General features: G+C 39.6%; 2 protein-coding genes across 5 annotated transcripts; one reads left to right on the forward strand and one right to left on the reverse strand.

The window, feature by feature from the left end:
* Positions 1-353: 353 nt before the first annotated feature.
* cep72 (centrosomal protein 72) lies at positions 354-5,391 on the forward strand. Of its 3 annotated transcripts, none has more exons than XM_019271176.2 (14): positions 354-482; positions 688-815; positions 1,449-1,641; positions 1,721-1,829; positions 2,282-2,439; positions 2,548-2,606; positions 2,693-2,735; positions 3,028-3,228; positions 3,339-3,520; positions 3,624-3,717; positions 3,811-3,989; positions 4,077-4,203; positions 4,280-4,391; positions 4,526-5,391. In XM_019271176.2, the coding sequence occupies exons 1-14, from the start codon at positions 410-412 to the stop codon at positions 4,584-4,586; spliced, it is 1,719 nt and encodes a 572-aa protein (XP_019126721.1). In that variant the 5' UTR covers positions 354-409; the 3' UTR covers positions 4,587-5,391. The 3 variants fall into 3 exon arrangements, with proteins under 3 accessions (XP_019126721.1, XP_027142654.1, XP_027142653.1); XM_027286853.1 differs by having other exon boundaries at positions 372-482; positions 4,288-4,391; XM_027286852.1 differs by having other exon boundaries at positions 372-482; positions 2,285-2,439.
* Positions 5,392-5,482: 91 nt separating this feature from the next.
* On the reverse strand, positions 5,483-17,536 carry tppp (tubulin polymerization promoting protein). 2 transcript variants are annotated; one of them, XM_010756918.3, is made up of 5 exons: positions 17,294-17,536; positions 12,039-12,119; positions 11,045-11,380; positions 7,536-7,689; positions 5,483-7,449 (listed from the first exon to the last, which is right to left on the reverse strand). In XM_010756918.3, exons 2-5 carry the CDS (start codon positions 12,050-12,052, stop codon positions 7,240-7,242), a joined length of 714 nt encoding a protein of 237 aa, XP_010755220.3. In that variant the 5' UTR covers positions 12,053-12,119; positions 17,294-17,536; the 3' UTR covers positions 5,483-7,239. The 2 variants fall into 2 exon arrangements, with proteins under 2 accessions (XP_010755220.3, XP_019126747.2); XM_019271202.2 differs by lacking the exon at positions 17,294-17,536 and adding an exon at positions 12,896-13,045.
* Between the last annotated feature and the right edge of the window lie 1,626 nt (positions 17,537-19,162).

A 19,162-nucleotide genomic window follows, 5' to 3' on the forward strand; every position in this document is an offset into this window, starting at 1 on the left:
AGACACAATGATAAGGAACCTTTTCTTTGGTCCACCCATTTCTGGGACATGTGAGCCTTGTCTGGTGAAGGCACAGACTTTCTGCAATTGTGGGAGATGGCACAAAAAATGGCACTCACTATCACTAACGTCGCATGCCTCCTGAAAAAAAAAACATAGATGGGAGGAGGGAAGCAAACATACCATTAATGACATCAGTGAGCAGCCTGAAGTTACCCATGACAGCATTAAGGACCCATGCAACTCAGACAGCAGCAACACAATGAAAATCACACGACAAGAACTGTGTGGGTGAAAATCACCCAACGTTAGTGTCCTGGGGTTAAATGTTTCATTTGAAATAAAAAACGGATGCTCTGAAAACAGACTTTTTTTGACAGTACCTGAATGCAACAAAAGTTCGAAAAGTATGGCGGCGGAGTGTTTGACAGTAACGGAGCAGTGGATACGGGACAGATTACAACTGAAACATCCGTGTCTCGGTAATATCGTTTCTAATACGAGCTAACCACAGGACTAAACAGCAGCTAACAAGCCACGGCGTTCAGCTTTTGACCGTGTACATGGTTTTATCTAGTTATTTCCCTGCGCTAAGCTAATGACGGCTAACACAGCGTTAGCCTCTGCGGTACCTATCACCTGCTGCAAACAGCTCCCATTCATAAAAACATAACTTACTTTTTACAGGTGATGTTCGCTCTCTGAGCCTCCCGGGCACGTATGAGGAGAAGATTACACATCTGGGAAACGCGCTGAATAACTTTGTCCGTCTGAAGTCTCTGGACCTCTCCTGCAATGCGCTCGTCTCCGTCAGGGTAAAATCTGGATGGTGTTTTTAAAGCCCAGGGTGGAGGTGTTAGATCCTTTCCTGTTCAATAGCTTTAAAGTTGTTACCTGTTATTTCACACGGACTGCATCACATTTTGTATTGGCTTGTACAACTCTTCAATGGAGCCGTTTTATGTACACACTTACAGAAATATTCACATATTTAGATATTTGTATCCTCGAAATACAGCCTAGAAACACATTTTTAAAATGTTTTGTGTAGGATTTATTGGCATCATGTATTGGTGAGGTTGTAGGTTTGTAACCAACTGAATACCCCTCGCCTCACCCTGCCCCCTGGCCATGAAATTAGAAAAAAAAATGCATCAGTTCTCATTTTCTGGTGATTGTACGCATACTTATCTACCAATAGACCCCCCCTAAATTTTACACACTGGACCTTTTTTAAGTTTAAGAAACTATTTGACTGCAAAGCATGAGTTTATACTGACTGACCAGCCTCCAAGATATGAAATTGATGGAAATTACACCTGAGAGCACATCATCCCTCCCTGCCTTAACACAATAAGCACTTACAAACATACAAGTTGTAGGTGGAAAAGCTCAGTGACATACATTGTTCTGAATGTATCTGGTAATATCTGTTGTTTTCTCCTCAGGGGGTTCAGCATTTGAAACTGCTGGAGAGGTTGATCCTGTACTATAACTGCATACCTTCCCTCGAAGAGGTGAAAGTACTGTATGAGCTTCCAGTTTTGAGAGAACTGGACCTCAGACTCAACCCTCTGACCAAAACTGACCCACACTACCGCCCTCATCTGGTGCATGCCATGCCCAACCTACGCAGACTAGGTGAGACATAGCCATGTAGCACAGACTGTGTTAATTTCAGATCAGTTTTCATGACTGAGAGTCCTCCATTGTTTCCTAGATGGCTGTTCAGTCAGAGACACTGAGCGCAAAGCTGCCATAATGCAGTTCTCCTCGGACCTTCTACCTCAGCAGAAGAGCTCATCTTTGAATCAGGGCGCTGACCAAAGGTACGATGAAGAGTTCATGTGTTTCAGCTTAACTTTGACTTGATAGAACGTCTACCAATGATCTTGAAAACATGGAGAACACACCAAAGCTTATTGTGATGTTTGTTGGGTCTAAAATAGGTTGAAGAAGGTAAAGAAGCTTTGGGAATGTTTGGTTAATTATTTTTAAAACATCACACAACTCTTCTGAAGCACACCGTGCTTTATTCACCAAACCTTTTAGATAGATACCATGTATACAAAACTCTACAGCCATTGCTTTCTTCAAAAATACTATTTAGAAAATGTCATAGTCCTTAATTTATACAGAAACAGGACAATGAGGACAAATCTGATGAGTCAAGAGAAAGCACATACATTTTAAATGACCAAAGTGTTGTAATCACCCACAGAAAATTCCAATTATCAAAATAACTTCCTTGTGTCTTTCCTGTCTTGCTCATGGTTCCTAGAAGCAGTGATCAGAGACTGGCTTTAGTTGACCGCTTAACCAAGAGACTCTCTCTCCTGACTGACACTGATGATATTGTCATGAATTTTGTTGCGACAAATCATGGAGACCGAAGTGAAACTCTGCCCTTCTTTGACTCACTTCACAAGGAGGCTGAAGGTAAGATGTCAAAGTCCAAAAGCCAGTTCTCAAAACAAAACCACACCAGTAGAATTTGCTTTCGGTTTTGTTTTCAGACGTATGTTAATTGTTTGTCTTCTGCCTCAGATTCAAAAGAGGAAGACTCAAATGATTTTACTGAACAGAGGAGTTCTACTCCAAAAGAGGTGATTTTTGTTTCACATTTTAAAAACAACAGTATCAGTAGTGCATCAACATTTTCACACATATTGCATGTGCTTTTTCTTTTTAGGAAATTGCTAAGTCCATCCTCAGGTATCCTACAACAAATTATGGTACGTTTCTGCAGCTCTTTGTGCAGGGAGTCATTTCGAGATGTAGAGTTAATCAAGTGCATATTAATGGCTTATTAGGAGGATAGAGGTTGAAACAGATCATATGACGTGGATAAAACTTATTTACTTCTTCCATCTAAGGGCACTAAATCAGTTATTTTTTAACAATGTGTAAAACCACCACTAGGTGGAGACAGAAGCTAATTCTTATGTATTTTTTCATCATGAACACAGTGTGTCTATTGAAGGTCAATTAATATCAGTGTTTTATTATTTCATTTGCAATTGACAGATAACACCAAGTCCAAAGTGCCACAAATGAATGAACCGTCTCATAAAAGAAGCTCTACCTCATTGAAAGTGACTGACAGACCGAAGGTGTCCTTTGGCCCTTATGTAGAGAAACGCAGGCCTGTGCTTGGAAAACAAAAGCAAAAAGACCTCCCCAAACAAACCAGACATGCAGCCAAAGGACATTATACCCCTAATCCTGGTAAGACCTGAATGTCTGTACTTAATGAAAACCTTTTGTCAGACATTATACACACACAAATACCACATTTTGACTTTAAGTTGTTAAATGTGCTTTTAACATTTTTCCAGATCAAAGTCATCGTCACAGTTCTTCATTTGTTAATATCCGGCCTCCCAGTCCACGTCGTCCTGGTTTAAATCTGTCTGACCCTTCCAACCCCATCTTACATCCTCCGAGACTGACTTACTCTAGCTTCAGTAAGACAGAAGGGGGCTCCAGCCTGCCACAGCAAGAAGAGAAGAAGAAAAGGGTGGGTGAAGAGAATTCAGTCTTCTTATTATTTCACATACTGAATCATTATTTGTGCTTGTTTGTTTGGTGTATATCAACTCATCTTTAAAATCACCACCCAGGGAAGTTATAGGAAACCCCTGGAGATGCTCCTGAACCTCGTGGACAAACACTGGATGGGAGAGAGGTCGCTGCATCATAACAACAACTTCCTGTGTGAGTCGGAGTTTGGTTTTGGGGAATGTTGTATCTGATTACAGGAGCCTGAGATAATGAATGTGTTATTATCGTCTCTATTTTGGGATCCAGCTCAAGCAGTCCAGATTCTATCTATGATGGAAAACGATATTTCCAGTCGGGAGGCTGAGGTCAGGACCTTAAGGCGAGAGGCTGATGCACTGAGCTTCCAAGCAGCTGTGCGAGAGGAAGAGCACAAAACTGAAGTCCGTAACCTCTCTGCTCAGCTGGAGGAATCTCGCAGTGCATGTGTGAGTGGATTGAGCAGTGTAAAATAATGCTGAGCTTTAGGTAGCTTTGATGAGTGCACTGAATTTATTGGCTTTACTTTAACACAGGGCAAACTCAATGAGCAGCTGAGGATTGTCTTGGAGGAAAACGTGGCTCTACAGAAACAGCTCATCAAGTTAGAACGACAGTATCTCAAGTCTATGATGAAAAGTTCACCAATTAGTCAGATTAAAGGTGGGTGTATGCCAGAGACATTTATAAGTACATTTTTGCTGTTTTCCTTCCAAACTCTCATGCTCTGCTTGCTTAGAGGCTCAGACAGAAGTGGAGGCGCTGAGGAAAGAGATCGAAGGGCTGAGGGAGAAAGTGCAGGAGGCTGAGAAAGTGAAGGATCTGTCAAATATGCTGCAAGAAAGTCACCGGTAAGAGGATGCAGCTATCCTTAGTGTTGACACTTGTTTTTTTGTCTACACACCCATAACAATGATTGTTCTCAGTCAGCCCTACTTTGGTGGTTGTTTGTGATTTGTCTGTCTGTGTATACAGTATACTGCAGGTCCCTGGTGGCTACCAATGAATGTTTGCTAGCCGAGCTGAAGGGAAGTGGGGAACTATGAAGGAGAATTTGAATGAAAAGACGCACACTGGGATGAAAATATCAAAGTCAGGCTAAGCAGAGCGGCATATTAGCCTTCCAGAATTTTTTAAAATTCATTTTTACTTTGCATCACTGCAGTGTACATTTATTTTTTGTATATATTAAGTTCCCAGCCCTTGTGTGTTTATAGTCTAGTGTTTATTATTTCAAAAGAATATGTATAGGCTGTGTTTGCTTGATGTAAACAGTAGCGGGGAAAGTCAATTCATTCATGGAAGTTTGTGTACAAGTGTGTGACAGGGCTGCTATGTTAAATTATTATAAAGGGAAAATGTTAGAGAGAAGGTCATAATGTATTTCCTGGATCAGTGGCAAGATTGTGTCTCTCTTCCTATTTTCCCTCTTTTCTTTTTTTTTATAGGTCACTCGTTTCTCCATCTGCTTTGTACACGGCAGTGGAATGAATGCATCTAGATTCCAGCTGCACTATGCCTTTATTTATACCTCTGCCTTAGGGCTGGAAAGCTACACACGCACACACACACACACACACACACACTCCTCTTGCAAGACCTGGCAAACCAGGTTACGATGTGGGTGCTACTACTGTACAAGAACTGAATGTAGCTTTTGGTTGTCAGTGAATATTACAGGTCACTGTTTGGTGCTACTTGTGGAAAGTTTCAGTGTGCCTGTGGGGAAAAAAATAACATAAGAATATAAAACAATGTGGTTTGACCGACACCCATAACCTACTCAACAGAGGTTCAGAGGTGTGTTTTTCTTTTTTTTTTATTTTCAAGAATGCACTACAAATCATGAAACACACATTAAGAGGCCTAAAGAACAAGAACAAAAACACACTGCATGCACCAGGGCACAATAGTACATTAAAAGTTATTTTAAAAAAGAAAAAAAACAACAACATTGTTCCTCCACAGTAAAGGTGCACAGTATTTGGCATTAAGCACAGAAAACAGATCATATCCGAGCTCCTGCAGCGGACAAAGACTAACACAATGATAGCTGCTAGTTTTGCACTTGATGCATGATTCTTCATCAGCTGAGGCTACAGGTAATGTGTGACATCTGTGAGTCAAACACTGTCACTATGTTGGAAAAATACTCTACAAAAGTATATTACTTGTTTGCAATTTTCCCTTTATCTCATACAGTATGTAAGGATACAATAGTAAAAACCCTGCATTTGTTTTCAGTTGAATTTGTGCCTTGGGTGACAGTACCAAACTTAAGAGGTACTTTTTTTTTTCTTTACCAACAGAGAAATATAATAGCATTGGAGTGCAGCTGACTTTGTACATGTACAGGTTGATACATATTGATTTCAAGCAATATACGATTTTATCATGATCTCACAATTCCATCACTTAATATTTATTAATTTTAAAGTCTGTCCAGTAGTGTGTCCTCACAGCAGGCACGGCAGTTCAGATAAGATATGACAAACTCCTACTGTTATCTATATGCTTCTGAATCAAATGCAATATACATAACATGCACAAAGTACAGCAATACAGAAAAAAAAACAACAACATATGTAGCCAGTGTCATAAATTAAGCCATGTGGCTATAACTTTTTAGAATATACACAATCTTACCACAAATATATTAGAACTACGGTATAGAAATCTGATGAGGAAATATAAGTAGAATGTTAAAAATACAATCTTGTACAACCAAGCTCACCTACTGTGGTTAGAGCTTCCTTGTTCAGCAGAAGTCACCAATTTCAAATTTAAAAAGCATGTTAGCAAACAGGGAAGGTAGGTACAATAGGGTTTGAATAACGACAATGTAAGAGAAAAAAGGGAACTACTTGTATATCTTTTTGTTTGTTGTTTGTTTGTTTTAAGCAGGCCCATTTAAAGAGTTCGCATGACATGTTTTACATATTCACTGAAGCAAGAAGATATGGCAGGGTTCAAACATGTTCAGTCTAATGACGAACTGCAAAAAAGTTTAAAACGAGGTGACAAAATCCTCAATATATTTCTCTTGGTTTGAGCTGAAGGCAAATTATTTAAATGACTGAACTTGTGAAATAAAAAAATTAACTTTTTAAGAAAAGTGTTGATGGCAGACAAATAACACTGAAGATGGAATAAAACATTTTCAGAAGAAACAAACATTGATACTGACTGATAATTGATAATACCCATGTCATACGTGTTATTGCCAATTATCATTGAAATGCCTCTCCAGCTAAATATGGGAAGAGAATATTAAAAAGTGCAATGTTGTTAATTTATCAAACTGTTGTCCCACTTTTGTTTTTCTTGGCATGTTGTTTCAATTGTGCTCAGTAAATATTATAAAGCCCTATCATAACAACAAAGCTTCAATATTCATAGCGTAGCAGTTTCTTTCATTTGTTCTCTTCAGTGTTTGGCAGTAACTTGCAATCAGACAGGAATGTACCAGCTGGTGATGACTTGTAAAAATAGATGTAAACAGTTTTCCAGTTCTCACACTTCACAAAGAGAGGAACTCAAAATCATCTCTTTTTCTCTCACACATACAGACACACACACACACAAAATAGATGGGTGGGAAAATATATGAAATCCTATTCTTTTGTGCTTTCTCTGAGTACCCTTTAATACAAAATTATCCTAGTAGTTGAACAAATGTTTATTCCCTCATCCTCGCCCTCACATGGGTTTGCCCACAGTGGGTTTATTCACTTTCTTTTCGTACGTTCCTCGGTGTTTGTATCCCGAGACGTATCCGGAAGTGTCAACTATGTCTTCTCGTCCCGCCTTACCCTTCCCACGGCCAGTGGGGTCAAATCGCTCCTTGTGTGACCCTGTAAACTTGCTGGTGTCCGTGAGACGACTCACTGTCGGGGAGGCCACAGCCCTCTGTGGAGGAAGTTTTTTTTTAAATATTTGAGTTTATACTGTGATTTCCAGTATAAAGTTAATAATATTCATGTGTTGAGTCTTACCGTAACTCCTGCAATGACAGGTGCCTTCCCCTCAATCAGCTTGAAGACTTCGGCCTCGGCCTCCTCTCCAGTCTTCTCTTTATATTTCTTCTTGGCCAGCTCTCCAAGTGCAAGCTTGAATTCGTCATATGTGATGTTGCGAGCGGATTTCTTCCTGAAATGCAGGTGGAAAAGGAGCTTAAGTATGGGATTAACACTTGTCACAGTACATAAACCCCACCTAAAAAACTGTCTCCGGGCAGAGAAACGCTGTATTTAGGTTTGCTTTAAAAGCAGGTCTTTTCTTCAGCGTCTCAGCAGAGTTTGAAAGCTTAAAAAATTAGAGCAGACAGTTGTGTACACAGAGCCATGTGTGATCACTTCAACATGGCAGATGTAAGACACAGCATGGAGATGGTATCCTACTGTGATAAACAATGAGAAAACTTTCTCTGTTTGGATCTTGTCTCCCAGTGTGTCTCTGTACTTAACTGTCGTCTGAGCAACTCCACATACTTACACACACACACACACCTGTAGACTGTATATGTGACTGTCTGTTCATATCATGTATCATATTGTGTTAAGGCCCCAGAGCCCTGATGTTTTTCATTCCAGCTAGAGACATTTAGACCTGCTGTATATATCTGCATTCTCACATATAAGATAAAAACCGGTTGTAACCACTGACAGTACCGTACCACAGATCATCATCATCAATCATTCTCTTCTGAGAGTGCTCGAGTTGTTTAATTGGCCATGTGCCCGTTTCACTTCCATGTTAAAAGTGCATAGTAACACAAACACAAACAGCCATTGCTGTGGTGATAAATCGCCCAAACAACAGTCTATAAAGCCTGCAGTCTCCCCAGGCAACCTGCTGTCATAGCAACAAGCTACAGTAAACAGGGATGTTTGGGTTTATTATTAATTTGACTCATCCAGTGACCCGTTTTTGTGTTTGGGCGATCCATCAGTGTTGAACATTTGAGAGCTCCATTCCTCTGCGCCTGTTCCATGCTGTCTATTGTCAGGAGGGAAACTGGATTTCCAGCTGCCGTGTCTGTCCGAGGAAGATAACTCTGTGTCCTCTGCAGATCGCCTCATACTCAGCTAATAAATTCTCCAAAGTATACAAATGATTAAGCTGTGCAAATAAACATCAAATCAGAATCTGAGAAGGCTGAGATAAGGGTTGAATAGGACAAAGGTTAGAGGGTGAGTGGAACTTTATTTTTGTTCAGGATTCAGCGGTAGTTGACCTGCTGTTTATTTGCATAGTCCGACCATCTGCAGTAAATGATCCATAAGGATCTGACACAGTAATTGGCTGAATATGTTTAATGCAAAAAGGCTCCTGCACCGCCTACGATCGAGTTCAGTGATGAGGAAATACAACTGAAGCCTGGAAAATGAAGCCATCATAAGACCATGCTAGTAATTAATTAGACCATACCAGATTTCTACCTCATTCATAGTTCATGCTGTGGTGTTCTGGCTCCAAACAGGCAGACAACACAACAGAGACTCGATATGGTGCAGCAGACCTCCATACTCACAATAAATAAGGACTCATTTAGCCATACCGTGATAAGCTCATTAACTTGTTTAATTTTTCATGTGCAAGAAAAGAGCTCTGACACTGATTTAAGGGAAAGTGAAGATCTGCATCTCTGGCATGGTAGCCAGGCTCAGTCATGCCTGGAGTCAGAAACTACATGGAAATGAGACCCTCCCCCAGTCTGTACCTCTTTTTATCCTGTGGCTGCATCTGAAGTGTATGTACACATGCTTTGCTCAGATTCCACTGATTCTACTGCACGATCCTCCCTGATAAGACCCTGCACATCTCAGACGACAGAGCCTGCCAATCTACATGGCACACACATCCAAGGACCTAATATATACAAGTTGTACAGGTTCACCACAAAAAGCATGAAATAATAAATGTTTAAAGTGGTCATACCATATTGTTTTTACATTGCTAAATACTGCTCACCAATGGAGCATGATGTAAACAAGCTTAAATCTCACAGTCAGCTCTAGGTTCCCAAGAAAAATATTCATAGCAGTAAACATGAACACCCATTGCCATGCCAACTGTGAAGGTGTTTATGTGGGTGACTCAAAGTCCAGAAAAACAAGAATACTTATTTTGGTTTACTGAAGTAAGAGAGTAAAGAAGATGAATAATTAAATAATAAAAGAACATTTGGATGTTTACACACATTTAAAATACATAAAACCTGCATTTATATTAAGGGTACTTTCTTAGCAAAGTTGCTTATTATTTTTCAGAAGTAAATGTGCATTATTAAGTGCAAAATATGTGATATATCTTGTGAGTTTTTCGGTTTATTTTACAGAAACTAGCAGGAGTATTGACAAATTGATTTAAAACTGAGCACAATAAGTTATACAACTGTGCATTTTTCTACTTGATACACGAAATCAAAACATTTTTACACACTTTTAGTTGATAGTAGTGATGAGTCGTTGTTGAGTGGAAATACATTTTTGGACTGAAATATATCTTGTCTTTCCTGAACTCTGGCCTGTTATAAAACAAGGATAAACAGTCTCAAACAGAAAAATAACACTAAAAACCATTTTGGAATCTACTGTATATAAGTGTGTACACAAAGTGACTGAGATTGAACTATAATTACACACCAGCAGAAGACGGAAAATCTACTAAATCAATATGAGATTCCCAAGCAGACATTTTTCACGGCCTTTTCCCTCCTGCAGCAAGGCTGGATGACGAGTGGCTTCCAGCCATACTCTTCTGTTCTGGTGCTGTCTAACAGAACAATCTTTAACATTCAACCAGGATAAAAATGAATGAAAACTCCAAAACATACACGAAAACTATACTATACCCACATTATAAAAGCCCTGTCTTTTCATACACCAGCATTATTCTTACTTGCCACTTAGGAGACATCTGTATGTACCTTACTGTATTTGGCCAATAGTATAACAATACTGACACTTGATGTCGTGGGGGAAGAAATTTACATTCATCTGTCATTGTTATGAGTCCAAATAGTGTGCAGACACTCGGTAAATGTAAGCACAGCTGCACGGATCAAGTTTTTCTTCTTCAGTCTTTTCCACTGCCCTATCTGTCTGATCAGTTCATGTATGACATTGATTCAATTCTCTGGACACTAAGAAATATAAATAAATATCCTTTTTACAGAGGCAGTTTTCATGTCCACTTCTCTGTGCGAACAACACTACTGTGTCTGCATCATGTTAGTGGCCTTTCGGGCATGTCGATCTGGGTGACTAACCCTGTAGTCATCTCTGCTGCTGCTGCAACAGTAAGGTAGTACTATGTAGTAAAAGAACACAGTCCTGTAGTGGCATGCCTGCTATAAGCCTGTAAGCTGGCTGAGATGTTGACGAAGATTAAATAACGGCAACTAAAACAGGCTTTTAGACAATGAAAGGTAGAAACCCAAAGAGGCTCAAGAAGAAATGGGAATATTTAAGATACACACTACATTTGGTGTCTTTCTTACTTGACTTTGCTGAAGACAATGTCCACGTCGGTGAGGGTGATATTCTTGCCGTCAATCACGCCACAGTCTTTGCAGAGTTTGGACCAGTTCTTGCCATGCATTTCTTTGCCGGTAGCGCGAGTGTCACCGTGGATGGCAAAGCGTCGAAATGCCTCTTCCAAAGCTGTCATTTCCACTGGTGTGGACGACCCCATGCCTCCTTCACTGGTCCCATTAGACTCAGATGAAAGCCTTTTGGATGCCCGGTCTTTAGACTGTTCACTGTGTGGCCGTAAAGGGGCCGAGCTCATGTTAGGATGCTTGGCTGTCTGGACTTTAAAGTCATCTATGTTGTCTCTATGAGGGGAAAAAATACAACATCTGATCATTATCAGATACCTAGACCTAGATATATCATATACATGGACATGATAGTTTTCAGTTGAGGTAATATAATGGAAAATGTAAGTACAGAAGCCATCTGGAATTAGTTGATAAAAGCAGGCATATGAGGTTGAGTAATAACATTAAATTATTTCTGTAAAGGAAAGGCTAATAGAGTTAATTAAAACCAACAGATTAAAGAGAAAAAGACTTTTAATTACAGCCTGTACACGAAGGAGGAGAAAGAGGATTTTTGGCTCAAACACATCTGAACTAACCCTGTTCTGCAAGACTTTCAACGGACAAACTCTTCCACGATAGGTAAACAACACGTCATGCCTTAAGGTCAAGACACAGCTTGCTAATTTATGTCTTAGCTATCCCTTTTTCTACCGTAATTCTGTTTTACAGGCAAGATTAAGACTCTCCAGAGGTGTGTTTCTGTGGTTACACTGCCTGTGAATGGGCAGATGTCTTGCGTGTTCTGGCACAGAGGTGAAGGATATAAATAGATCTCTGTGGAATTCAAAGGAACACAAATCAAGAACCAAGAGAGCAGATGGGTGTTTGAACTAACACACCAAAAAGTGAGGTGAATGCTTCAATACTGTGGATGACTTTGAAAACTTACTTCTGGTCTGCCATGCTTGTGCAGGAATTTGGTTCCCTCTGTGCAGTGCTTGGATGAGCTGACCTTTGTCTTCTCTCTGTGCTGTGGAAAAGATGAGAACAGAGGTGAATACTGTGAGAGAGGATGTGTCCGTACAGATGTGAGAGCCAGAGATTGGAAGGCATAATTAAAGAAAAGAATAAAATTAAAGCAGTTAACGCACTCAATCACTGCAAAAAAGCACAATATTCCACTGATGTCCTCATCACTCTTTAATTATGCACAATTATTTATGACATAATGTCTTACCCAGGCTGACAAACACACACACAGAAAGAGCTTTAAGGCAAAACTTTAGAATACAGTGAAAATAACCACAGCTTCAAAAGGAACAACATCAAAATCCTCTTTGTTATCATTAACCAGATCACTGTCTGTATATTAATTATTGTTTGGTATGACACATAAATGAGCGGTTCAGGGATTCCCCTCTATACACATCATAATCCTGATTTGCATGTACAGAGCAGCAGCATTTCAACATTGCTTGAGTAACATGCAGGAAACTCTAATTAGTGCCAGACAAAATAGCAATTTATCAATATATATGATGTAACCATGAACTATATTTGTAGCAAGAGATGATTCTCTGCTCACCTTTCAGCTGTTCCCATACTTAGCTCAGCATCCTTAAAGGACGTGTGTTGCCATGGCAAAGTACACAGCGTCAAAGTCTAGAGAAATTTTCCAATAGATGCACTTGCTAAAGTTTAAACAAGATGCAAACCAGAAAGAGAGATATCACGTCCCGTGGACTAAACTGTCTGCTGCGGCTAGCAAAGTTTGCCTCAAGTTGCCAATAACATGCTTTCACTCACCCCCAGTGGCACCAAGTGAAGCAAAGGGTTTTGTTTCCACGACCCTTGTGGCCAACAATTACAAATGTGACCTTGCTAAGTACAGTCGACACTTAAATGGGTACAAAAGTTCCAAGATTGACACTGCATCGTGCCATTATAGTCAGGATGTCAATTCTTATTAATGTGTATGAATAATGGCATTCAGAGCAGCAAACACTGAGAATCCATTGTCCAATACTAGTGGCTTCTCCGTCCATGCCCATTTCTTCACACATACACACATGGTGACATCGCAGAGTACCACTATTCATGGCAGGGGGTTTTGTAGTCATATGTCATCGAGGACTCAGGCCAAGACAATCCAGATAGAGTTACTGAGGTTGTTGAAGCCTCAAACTTTTATTTCTCAAGTATAAATAATCACCAGTACAGTAGTGCTCTAATAACTCACTGAACTGCTGATTTTTAGCTTCAAATGGTATTTAAAATGTATTTAATATACTATGCAGTCATGGTATATGCATCTTTTCTCTGTGAATGTGTATACATTTGCACCAAATGTAATCGGTACATGGTTATAAACGGTACAGGCCTATTTTCCTTGGTTGTCTGTTTACAAATTAGCCTATAATTTGGGAGGTTTACTCATTTATAATTCACTGAATTGCACTGCAATGCAAAGGAATAAAACATATTATTACAATTAAAAACACAAAGCCGTTAAATCTGCTTTGTATTTTCAAATGATGTAAGTTTTGATTTAATCTGGTTCAGTGTTTTGCAACGATTTCCTGTAATGCCCTCATTGAGGTTCCATAATTATTGACTGTACTTTCAATAGAGGTCCACATCCTTTCAAGTAGATCAGCTACTTGTTGTGTGTGTGTGTTTTCCTTTGTGCTCTAATGACAGCAGCAAAATCTATGTGAAACAAAGGGATCTTTTTACTCTCCTCCTCCAATTTATAGTCAGTAGTTTCAAGTGTCTCAAGTACAACAAGCCTCCTCAAACCACATCATGTTCAATACATGAGGGAGAGGTCATTAACACTGCAGCTCAGTGGCCTGAAGTAGAGCACGGATGAAAGGAAATGTAGTGCTCTGACAGCTTTTTTAATCATGTCATTAAAAAACTATTAAGACTATTGAGAGACATTTAGTACAGTATAAAGTTCTACCTAACTAAATTACTACACATGTATTAAAAAATGAAACAAATACAAACCTGTGCCTTTTTTTTCTGCCCCACTTTGCCACATGCAAACGAGAGGCCATTTAGTTAAGGGCAGCTCTCCAGAGACAAATCTGTGACTAGATGACAGCATGCTTACATACACTCGCCTTCTGGCAATACACTGCACAGATGAGTGCTTTAACTATAAATTGACCCATTTTGAACTGCATCTATTCATAGCAACAATATACCGCCATGGCTGGAACATTCTATTCATTCTCAAGGGAGGAGATCAGCCGGTAGACAACATGCAGGCTGAAATACCTAAAACAAAAATTTGGTGTTTAACTCTCCGTTCGGCAGATGGTGTTTAACTCACAAAATGTTGACACTGTTGTCAGAGTGATGTGTGTGAGAGAGAGAGTTAGTGAGAGAGGAAAGTGTTTAGCAGTAGTCTACTCCTCCATCATGCCATCATGGTGAGTGGGCACGCAGAGATGCCATCTGCTTTCTATCTAGATCAGCGTCCTTTCCAGGCTGCTGCTCTGGAGTGTGACAGTGTCAGTCTATCAAAACAGAAAAACCATCATTACTACACCCAAGCCCTCCACTCTGCTCAAGACTGACCTCCATCTATGGTACACCACCATCTACTAGCTGCTACTCCATTGTTACTCTGACACACAAAGAGCTGCAACGTTTAGCTTGATAGCTTCACCTTGGTCTCAAGAAAATAATTAAAAGCATTTTTTTTGCTGTTCTTCTGATGGTTCATAGACCAAATCATGATTGGTAAATTGAGAAAGTCTGCATGTTAGCTAAATATTTACTTGGGTGTCGTGATATATTGGGAGTGAAGATAAAAATGAATGGAAATTATACAAATAATATGGTGTAAATATTCCAGCACCTCTTAAATAACTGACATGTCTTTCCATTCTCACAACATACCATGTGGTGGTAATGCACCTTAATGCTGGTTGCCAGTGTTGCGGTTGAGAGTAATTATTTTGTCAAAAAAAGTAGACAAAACACACACTTAAAGTTAAAGATCAATTTGCCTGATAGCAGTATTTAGTTTTATTTTGTGTTGTGAAAATGTGATACCATGACTACCCAAGCTGCAGCCCTAATGAACCCACACTGTTGCACTTATGCACATGGGCATTGTAATTTATTCTGAGTTAATCGCACATACACTGAGATTTACTTTCTCTCTCACTCCCTGTTTCCTCTCTGCAACTCCATCTCCACTGTAAATCTTTTAATGAAGGTAAAAAATGTAACAACTAATACAAGGCTGTATTACTCCACAGCTGAAAATAGTCCCTAACCCTAATGTTAGCTAAAAACTACAGTGCCCAGCTGTTTAAGAAAATGAAACAATATTTGTGAACTGTTAATAGTTACATCTTTAATAGAAATCACTGGGTTTGGGGCTGAGTGAGATAGTATGGGGGAGGTCAAAAACGTTAATTTTGGTTGATAATAACAATAATATCTTTGAACATGGTCTCAACGTCGCCCCAGGATTGTACCACCTGACACCAATAAATACAGCCTCCTAACCATTTCCCAGTATGGCCACAGTCCTCCACCCTCACACTCCCCCCAAAGACACAAAGCGAGAGGACATGACATCATATGCTGTAGCCCTCGTCTGAGGTCACCACCACGCTGTCTCTGTCAGTCCTCGCCTCCCTAAACCCTTTAACTGCTCTGTGAGTCAAACATCTTGGCAAGCATTGTGCAATAGAAAAACAAGATGTTTGAAATTAGCCACAGTGGTTGTTGTTGGCAGCAGCAGCAAGCCAAATAGAGGTATAAGGCAGTATAAAAAAAACCTGGGGGTCCTCACTCAACCCCACATTTGTGAATGTTCCTGACATGGCTCTGATGGAGAGAAGCCTGTTGAGCCAGCAGCAAATTAACTCTGAATAGAGTCCAGTTAAAGATTTTAAGAAGCCAGACCGTGTCTCGCTTACTTAATTAAGATGACTAATATTAAAATGTTTGTAATGTCATGGAAATGCCATGTAATGTCTTTATCCAACAGACACAAATGCTTAAAAATAAAACAATGCACTATGGAAACTGTCCCAAATAGTAATTAATGTAGACATAAACGACAATGCTGTTGGACTACAAAGCTTCTACAACTTTTGCCCTTTATTTTGAAAACCTGACCTGCATTTGAGTCATCATAAACAACATGGGTTCATTTACATTCTGAGGTTGATTCTTTGTGATAGAACCCAAAGGCTCTCAGACCAGTACAATAAAACCTAGAGCAGCGAAATCTGGGACAAATCAGTGACTGTGTCTTCTTCTCATGCATACATAATTCAACCCATGAACGTATGAGAGCACTCACTGAGAAGAGATTAACATATTACAATCCTGGGCATAATAAACCAAATAATCTAAACTCAATTTGATTCAATTCTGACATTAATTTGTCATCAAGCACTACAACAACACACAATTACAATGTGATTACATCATATGCTCACAAATAGACTCCTGCTACTCTATTTCCTATCATTAAGAGCTCATTCACACAGAATCAGGAAGCTAATAAAAGAGGGCATACATTTTTTTCATGCATAATTATGTAACATGTAACCCAGCATCTCGGCATATAGGCTGCAGCCACAGGCCAAATGCATTATCAATCATTCTTTCTAACCAATAAGTGTGATTATTGGACAAACCCTCCTCTCTGGCTCTCATCGAGCCCACGTTCAGAAGATAAACAAGACAGGAAAAAGCTCATGTTTATGTTAGTGGACATGGCAGCAGCTGCTGGTTTAACCAGTTGATCTGAGCAAAACATGTTACATAAAGTCGAAAATGCCAGATTCACACATATCCCACGTGATTTCTTTGTTATTGTCAGCCCCTAGTGCTCATCTGTCGATGCGGAATATGGCATTATAGGTAAACAAACAAACTAAATAAATAAATAACACCTTTCAAATGAGATATATAAAGAACTATAAGCAAAACGTGCAGCCATGCGTCCTCACAGGTTAAAACGCATCTTACATTTGAACGTCAGTACAAAGGAAGCGTGCAGAGACATAAAGGCAAAACAAAAAGCACGCTCGGGAATCAGCTGAATTTGTGTAGGCTGTCATCTTCATTTTTCATATTGTGAAAACATGCAGGTTTACCATGTGTCAACACAAGTCACCATGATGGAATAATAATGCAAAATTCAGTTTTTTAAAAAAAAATCACCTGGTGTCGTGATCCTCCACCTTCTTGTCAAGTTCACAAAACCATAATTGTGCGTCGCGCAGTCCTGAAGTCTTTTTCCTCCCCGCTGCTTGAGCTCAAGTCCGCTCGATGCCTCCGCACCTCCGAGATGCTGAAGAGAAACCAGCCCGCTGATTGGCTGCCGAGCTGTTTGCGACGAGCTTGTTTTCTTCTTGCCTCGTCGTGGTGAGCTGTGATGGTGCTCCAGTGCTCAGTGGAGCGCTAACAAGCTCGGAGCATCTTTTTTGAATGGAAGATGGAGCCTGAACAAAGGACGTGGATGTTTTTTTTAATTTTTTTAAATTTTTTATATGAAGGATCGTTTACAGCTTCATTAATAAACAACCAATGTGAAGTCCCCGTGTGTGATTGTGAGCTTTAAAGGAAAGAAGAGAGGCCAATGGTCATACAGTATAGAGTAGCAATAAAAATACTTGATTCTGGATCTTGTCCAAGCACAGTGTTTTAATGCCATGATGGTGACCAGAGGCAATTAACTGCAGTGATTACATCATGATGAACAAATAAAACATCCTCTGATAAAAAGGATGCTCCTTTTCCAGAAAGCAGCGCTCTGAAACTTCCTCGTCTGACTCCAGTGCTGTAATCTGTTACACAACCAGCAGCAGTAGCCCAATGGCTGGACATTATGTAACCTCAAGCTCAGCTGAAGATTCAAGTGATTTATGCAATACCAAGCTCTCAGATATACAATTCAAGACTGGGGGCAAGTGGTAAAAACGTGTATTCATTTAAGCAAAACAAAGGGCTCAGAATAGTGAGTCAGTCATTTGATGACATAGTTTGTCTCAAGCTGCTTCAATTACGCCACCATGTGGTTGAACTGACCTAGAATAGTTGCCAGATATGTGAAAATAGCACATGCTATGAAACCACAAACTTCACATGAACCAAACATATAAGAGCTAATCTCTTTAGTTTTAGGAAATGCCAAAATATGTTGCGTCATGTCCATGAGGCTCAGAATAGTTAATGAGAGCTGCAGATTCCCCCCGAGTCTCTTCATCTGACTCGGGTCAAAACTTTCCCCTTTCAAGGAAACTAATAAATTAATATTTACAAACAACTTATGTAGTTATGTAACATATATAAATGGTCTTATTTTGTTAACTCATACTGATAAACTTTTGGTGTTCCTTACATTTCTTTTCCTTTCAGACATAGCAAATACAAAGAAGGATAAAACATTATTATTTACATACAGGGATTGACAAGAAATGGAAAATTGCTTTGGAATACTGTTTCAATGTAGACCAAAACACAATACACCATGCATACATGTAGCCAATGTCACACTTAACATTAAAATATGAGTCTTGACAGCTGAGAAAAGAGACTATGTCACAATTTATTTATAAAAAATTACTAAATATGTACTCATTTAAGGAAGGTCACATCACAGGTAGTCCACACTAAAATAAAAGAGACGACTGTGGAAGGAAAAAAATGCTTTAATTTCCACTCAAAAGCTCTAATTTCCTGTTCCCTAATCCATTTGAATACCTGACTACCAGACACCCACAGCCCTCTAGTGGTGACAACATGACAGCCAACAAATAAACAAGCACTGTGAGGATAAACAGGCAACACTTGAATTGGCTGACTCTCACTGAAAAGGAGAACATTTTGTCCTTGAGAAAGCTGACTTGAATCATACAAATGTCAGCGGCAGCGACCATCTGTAAGAAGAAGAAAACAATGAAGAGTTTGAGTGGACATGTCACAGAGTAGAACAAAAAATAAACATATATCCCACCTCATCTTTGGATTGACAATAAAGCAGCAGCATCTCAGCTTTTCCCTGCTATGTCGCCAACAATCAGGTCGCTA

This window comes from Larimichthys crocea, chromosome XIII (genome assembly GCF_000972845.2).
Source record: "Larimichthys crocea isolate SSNF chromosome XIII, L_crocea_2.0, whole genome shotgun sequence".
Classification (NCBI taxonomy): Eukaryota; Metazoa; Chordata; class Actinopteri; family Sciaenidae; genus Larimichthys; species Larimichthys crocea.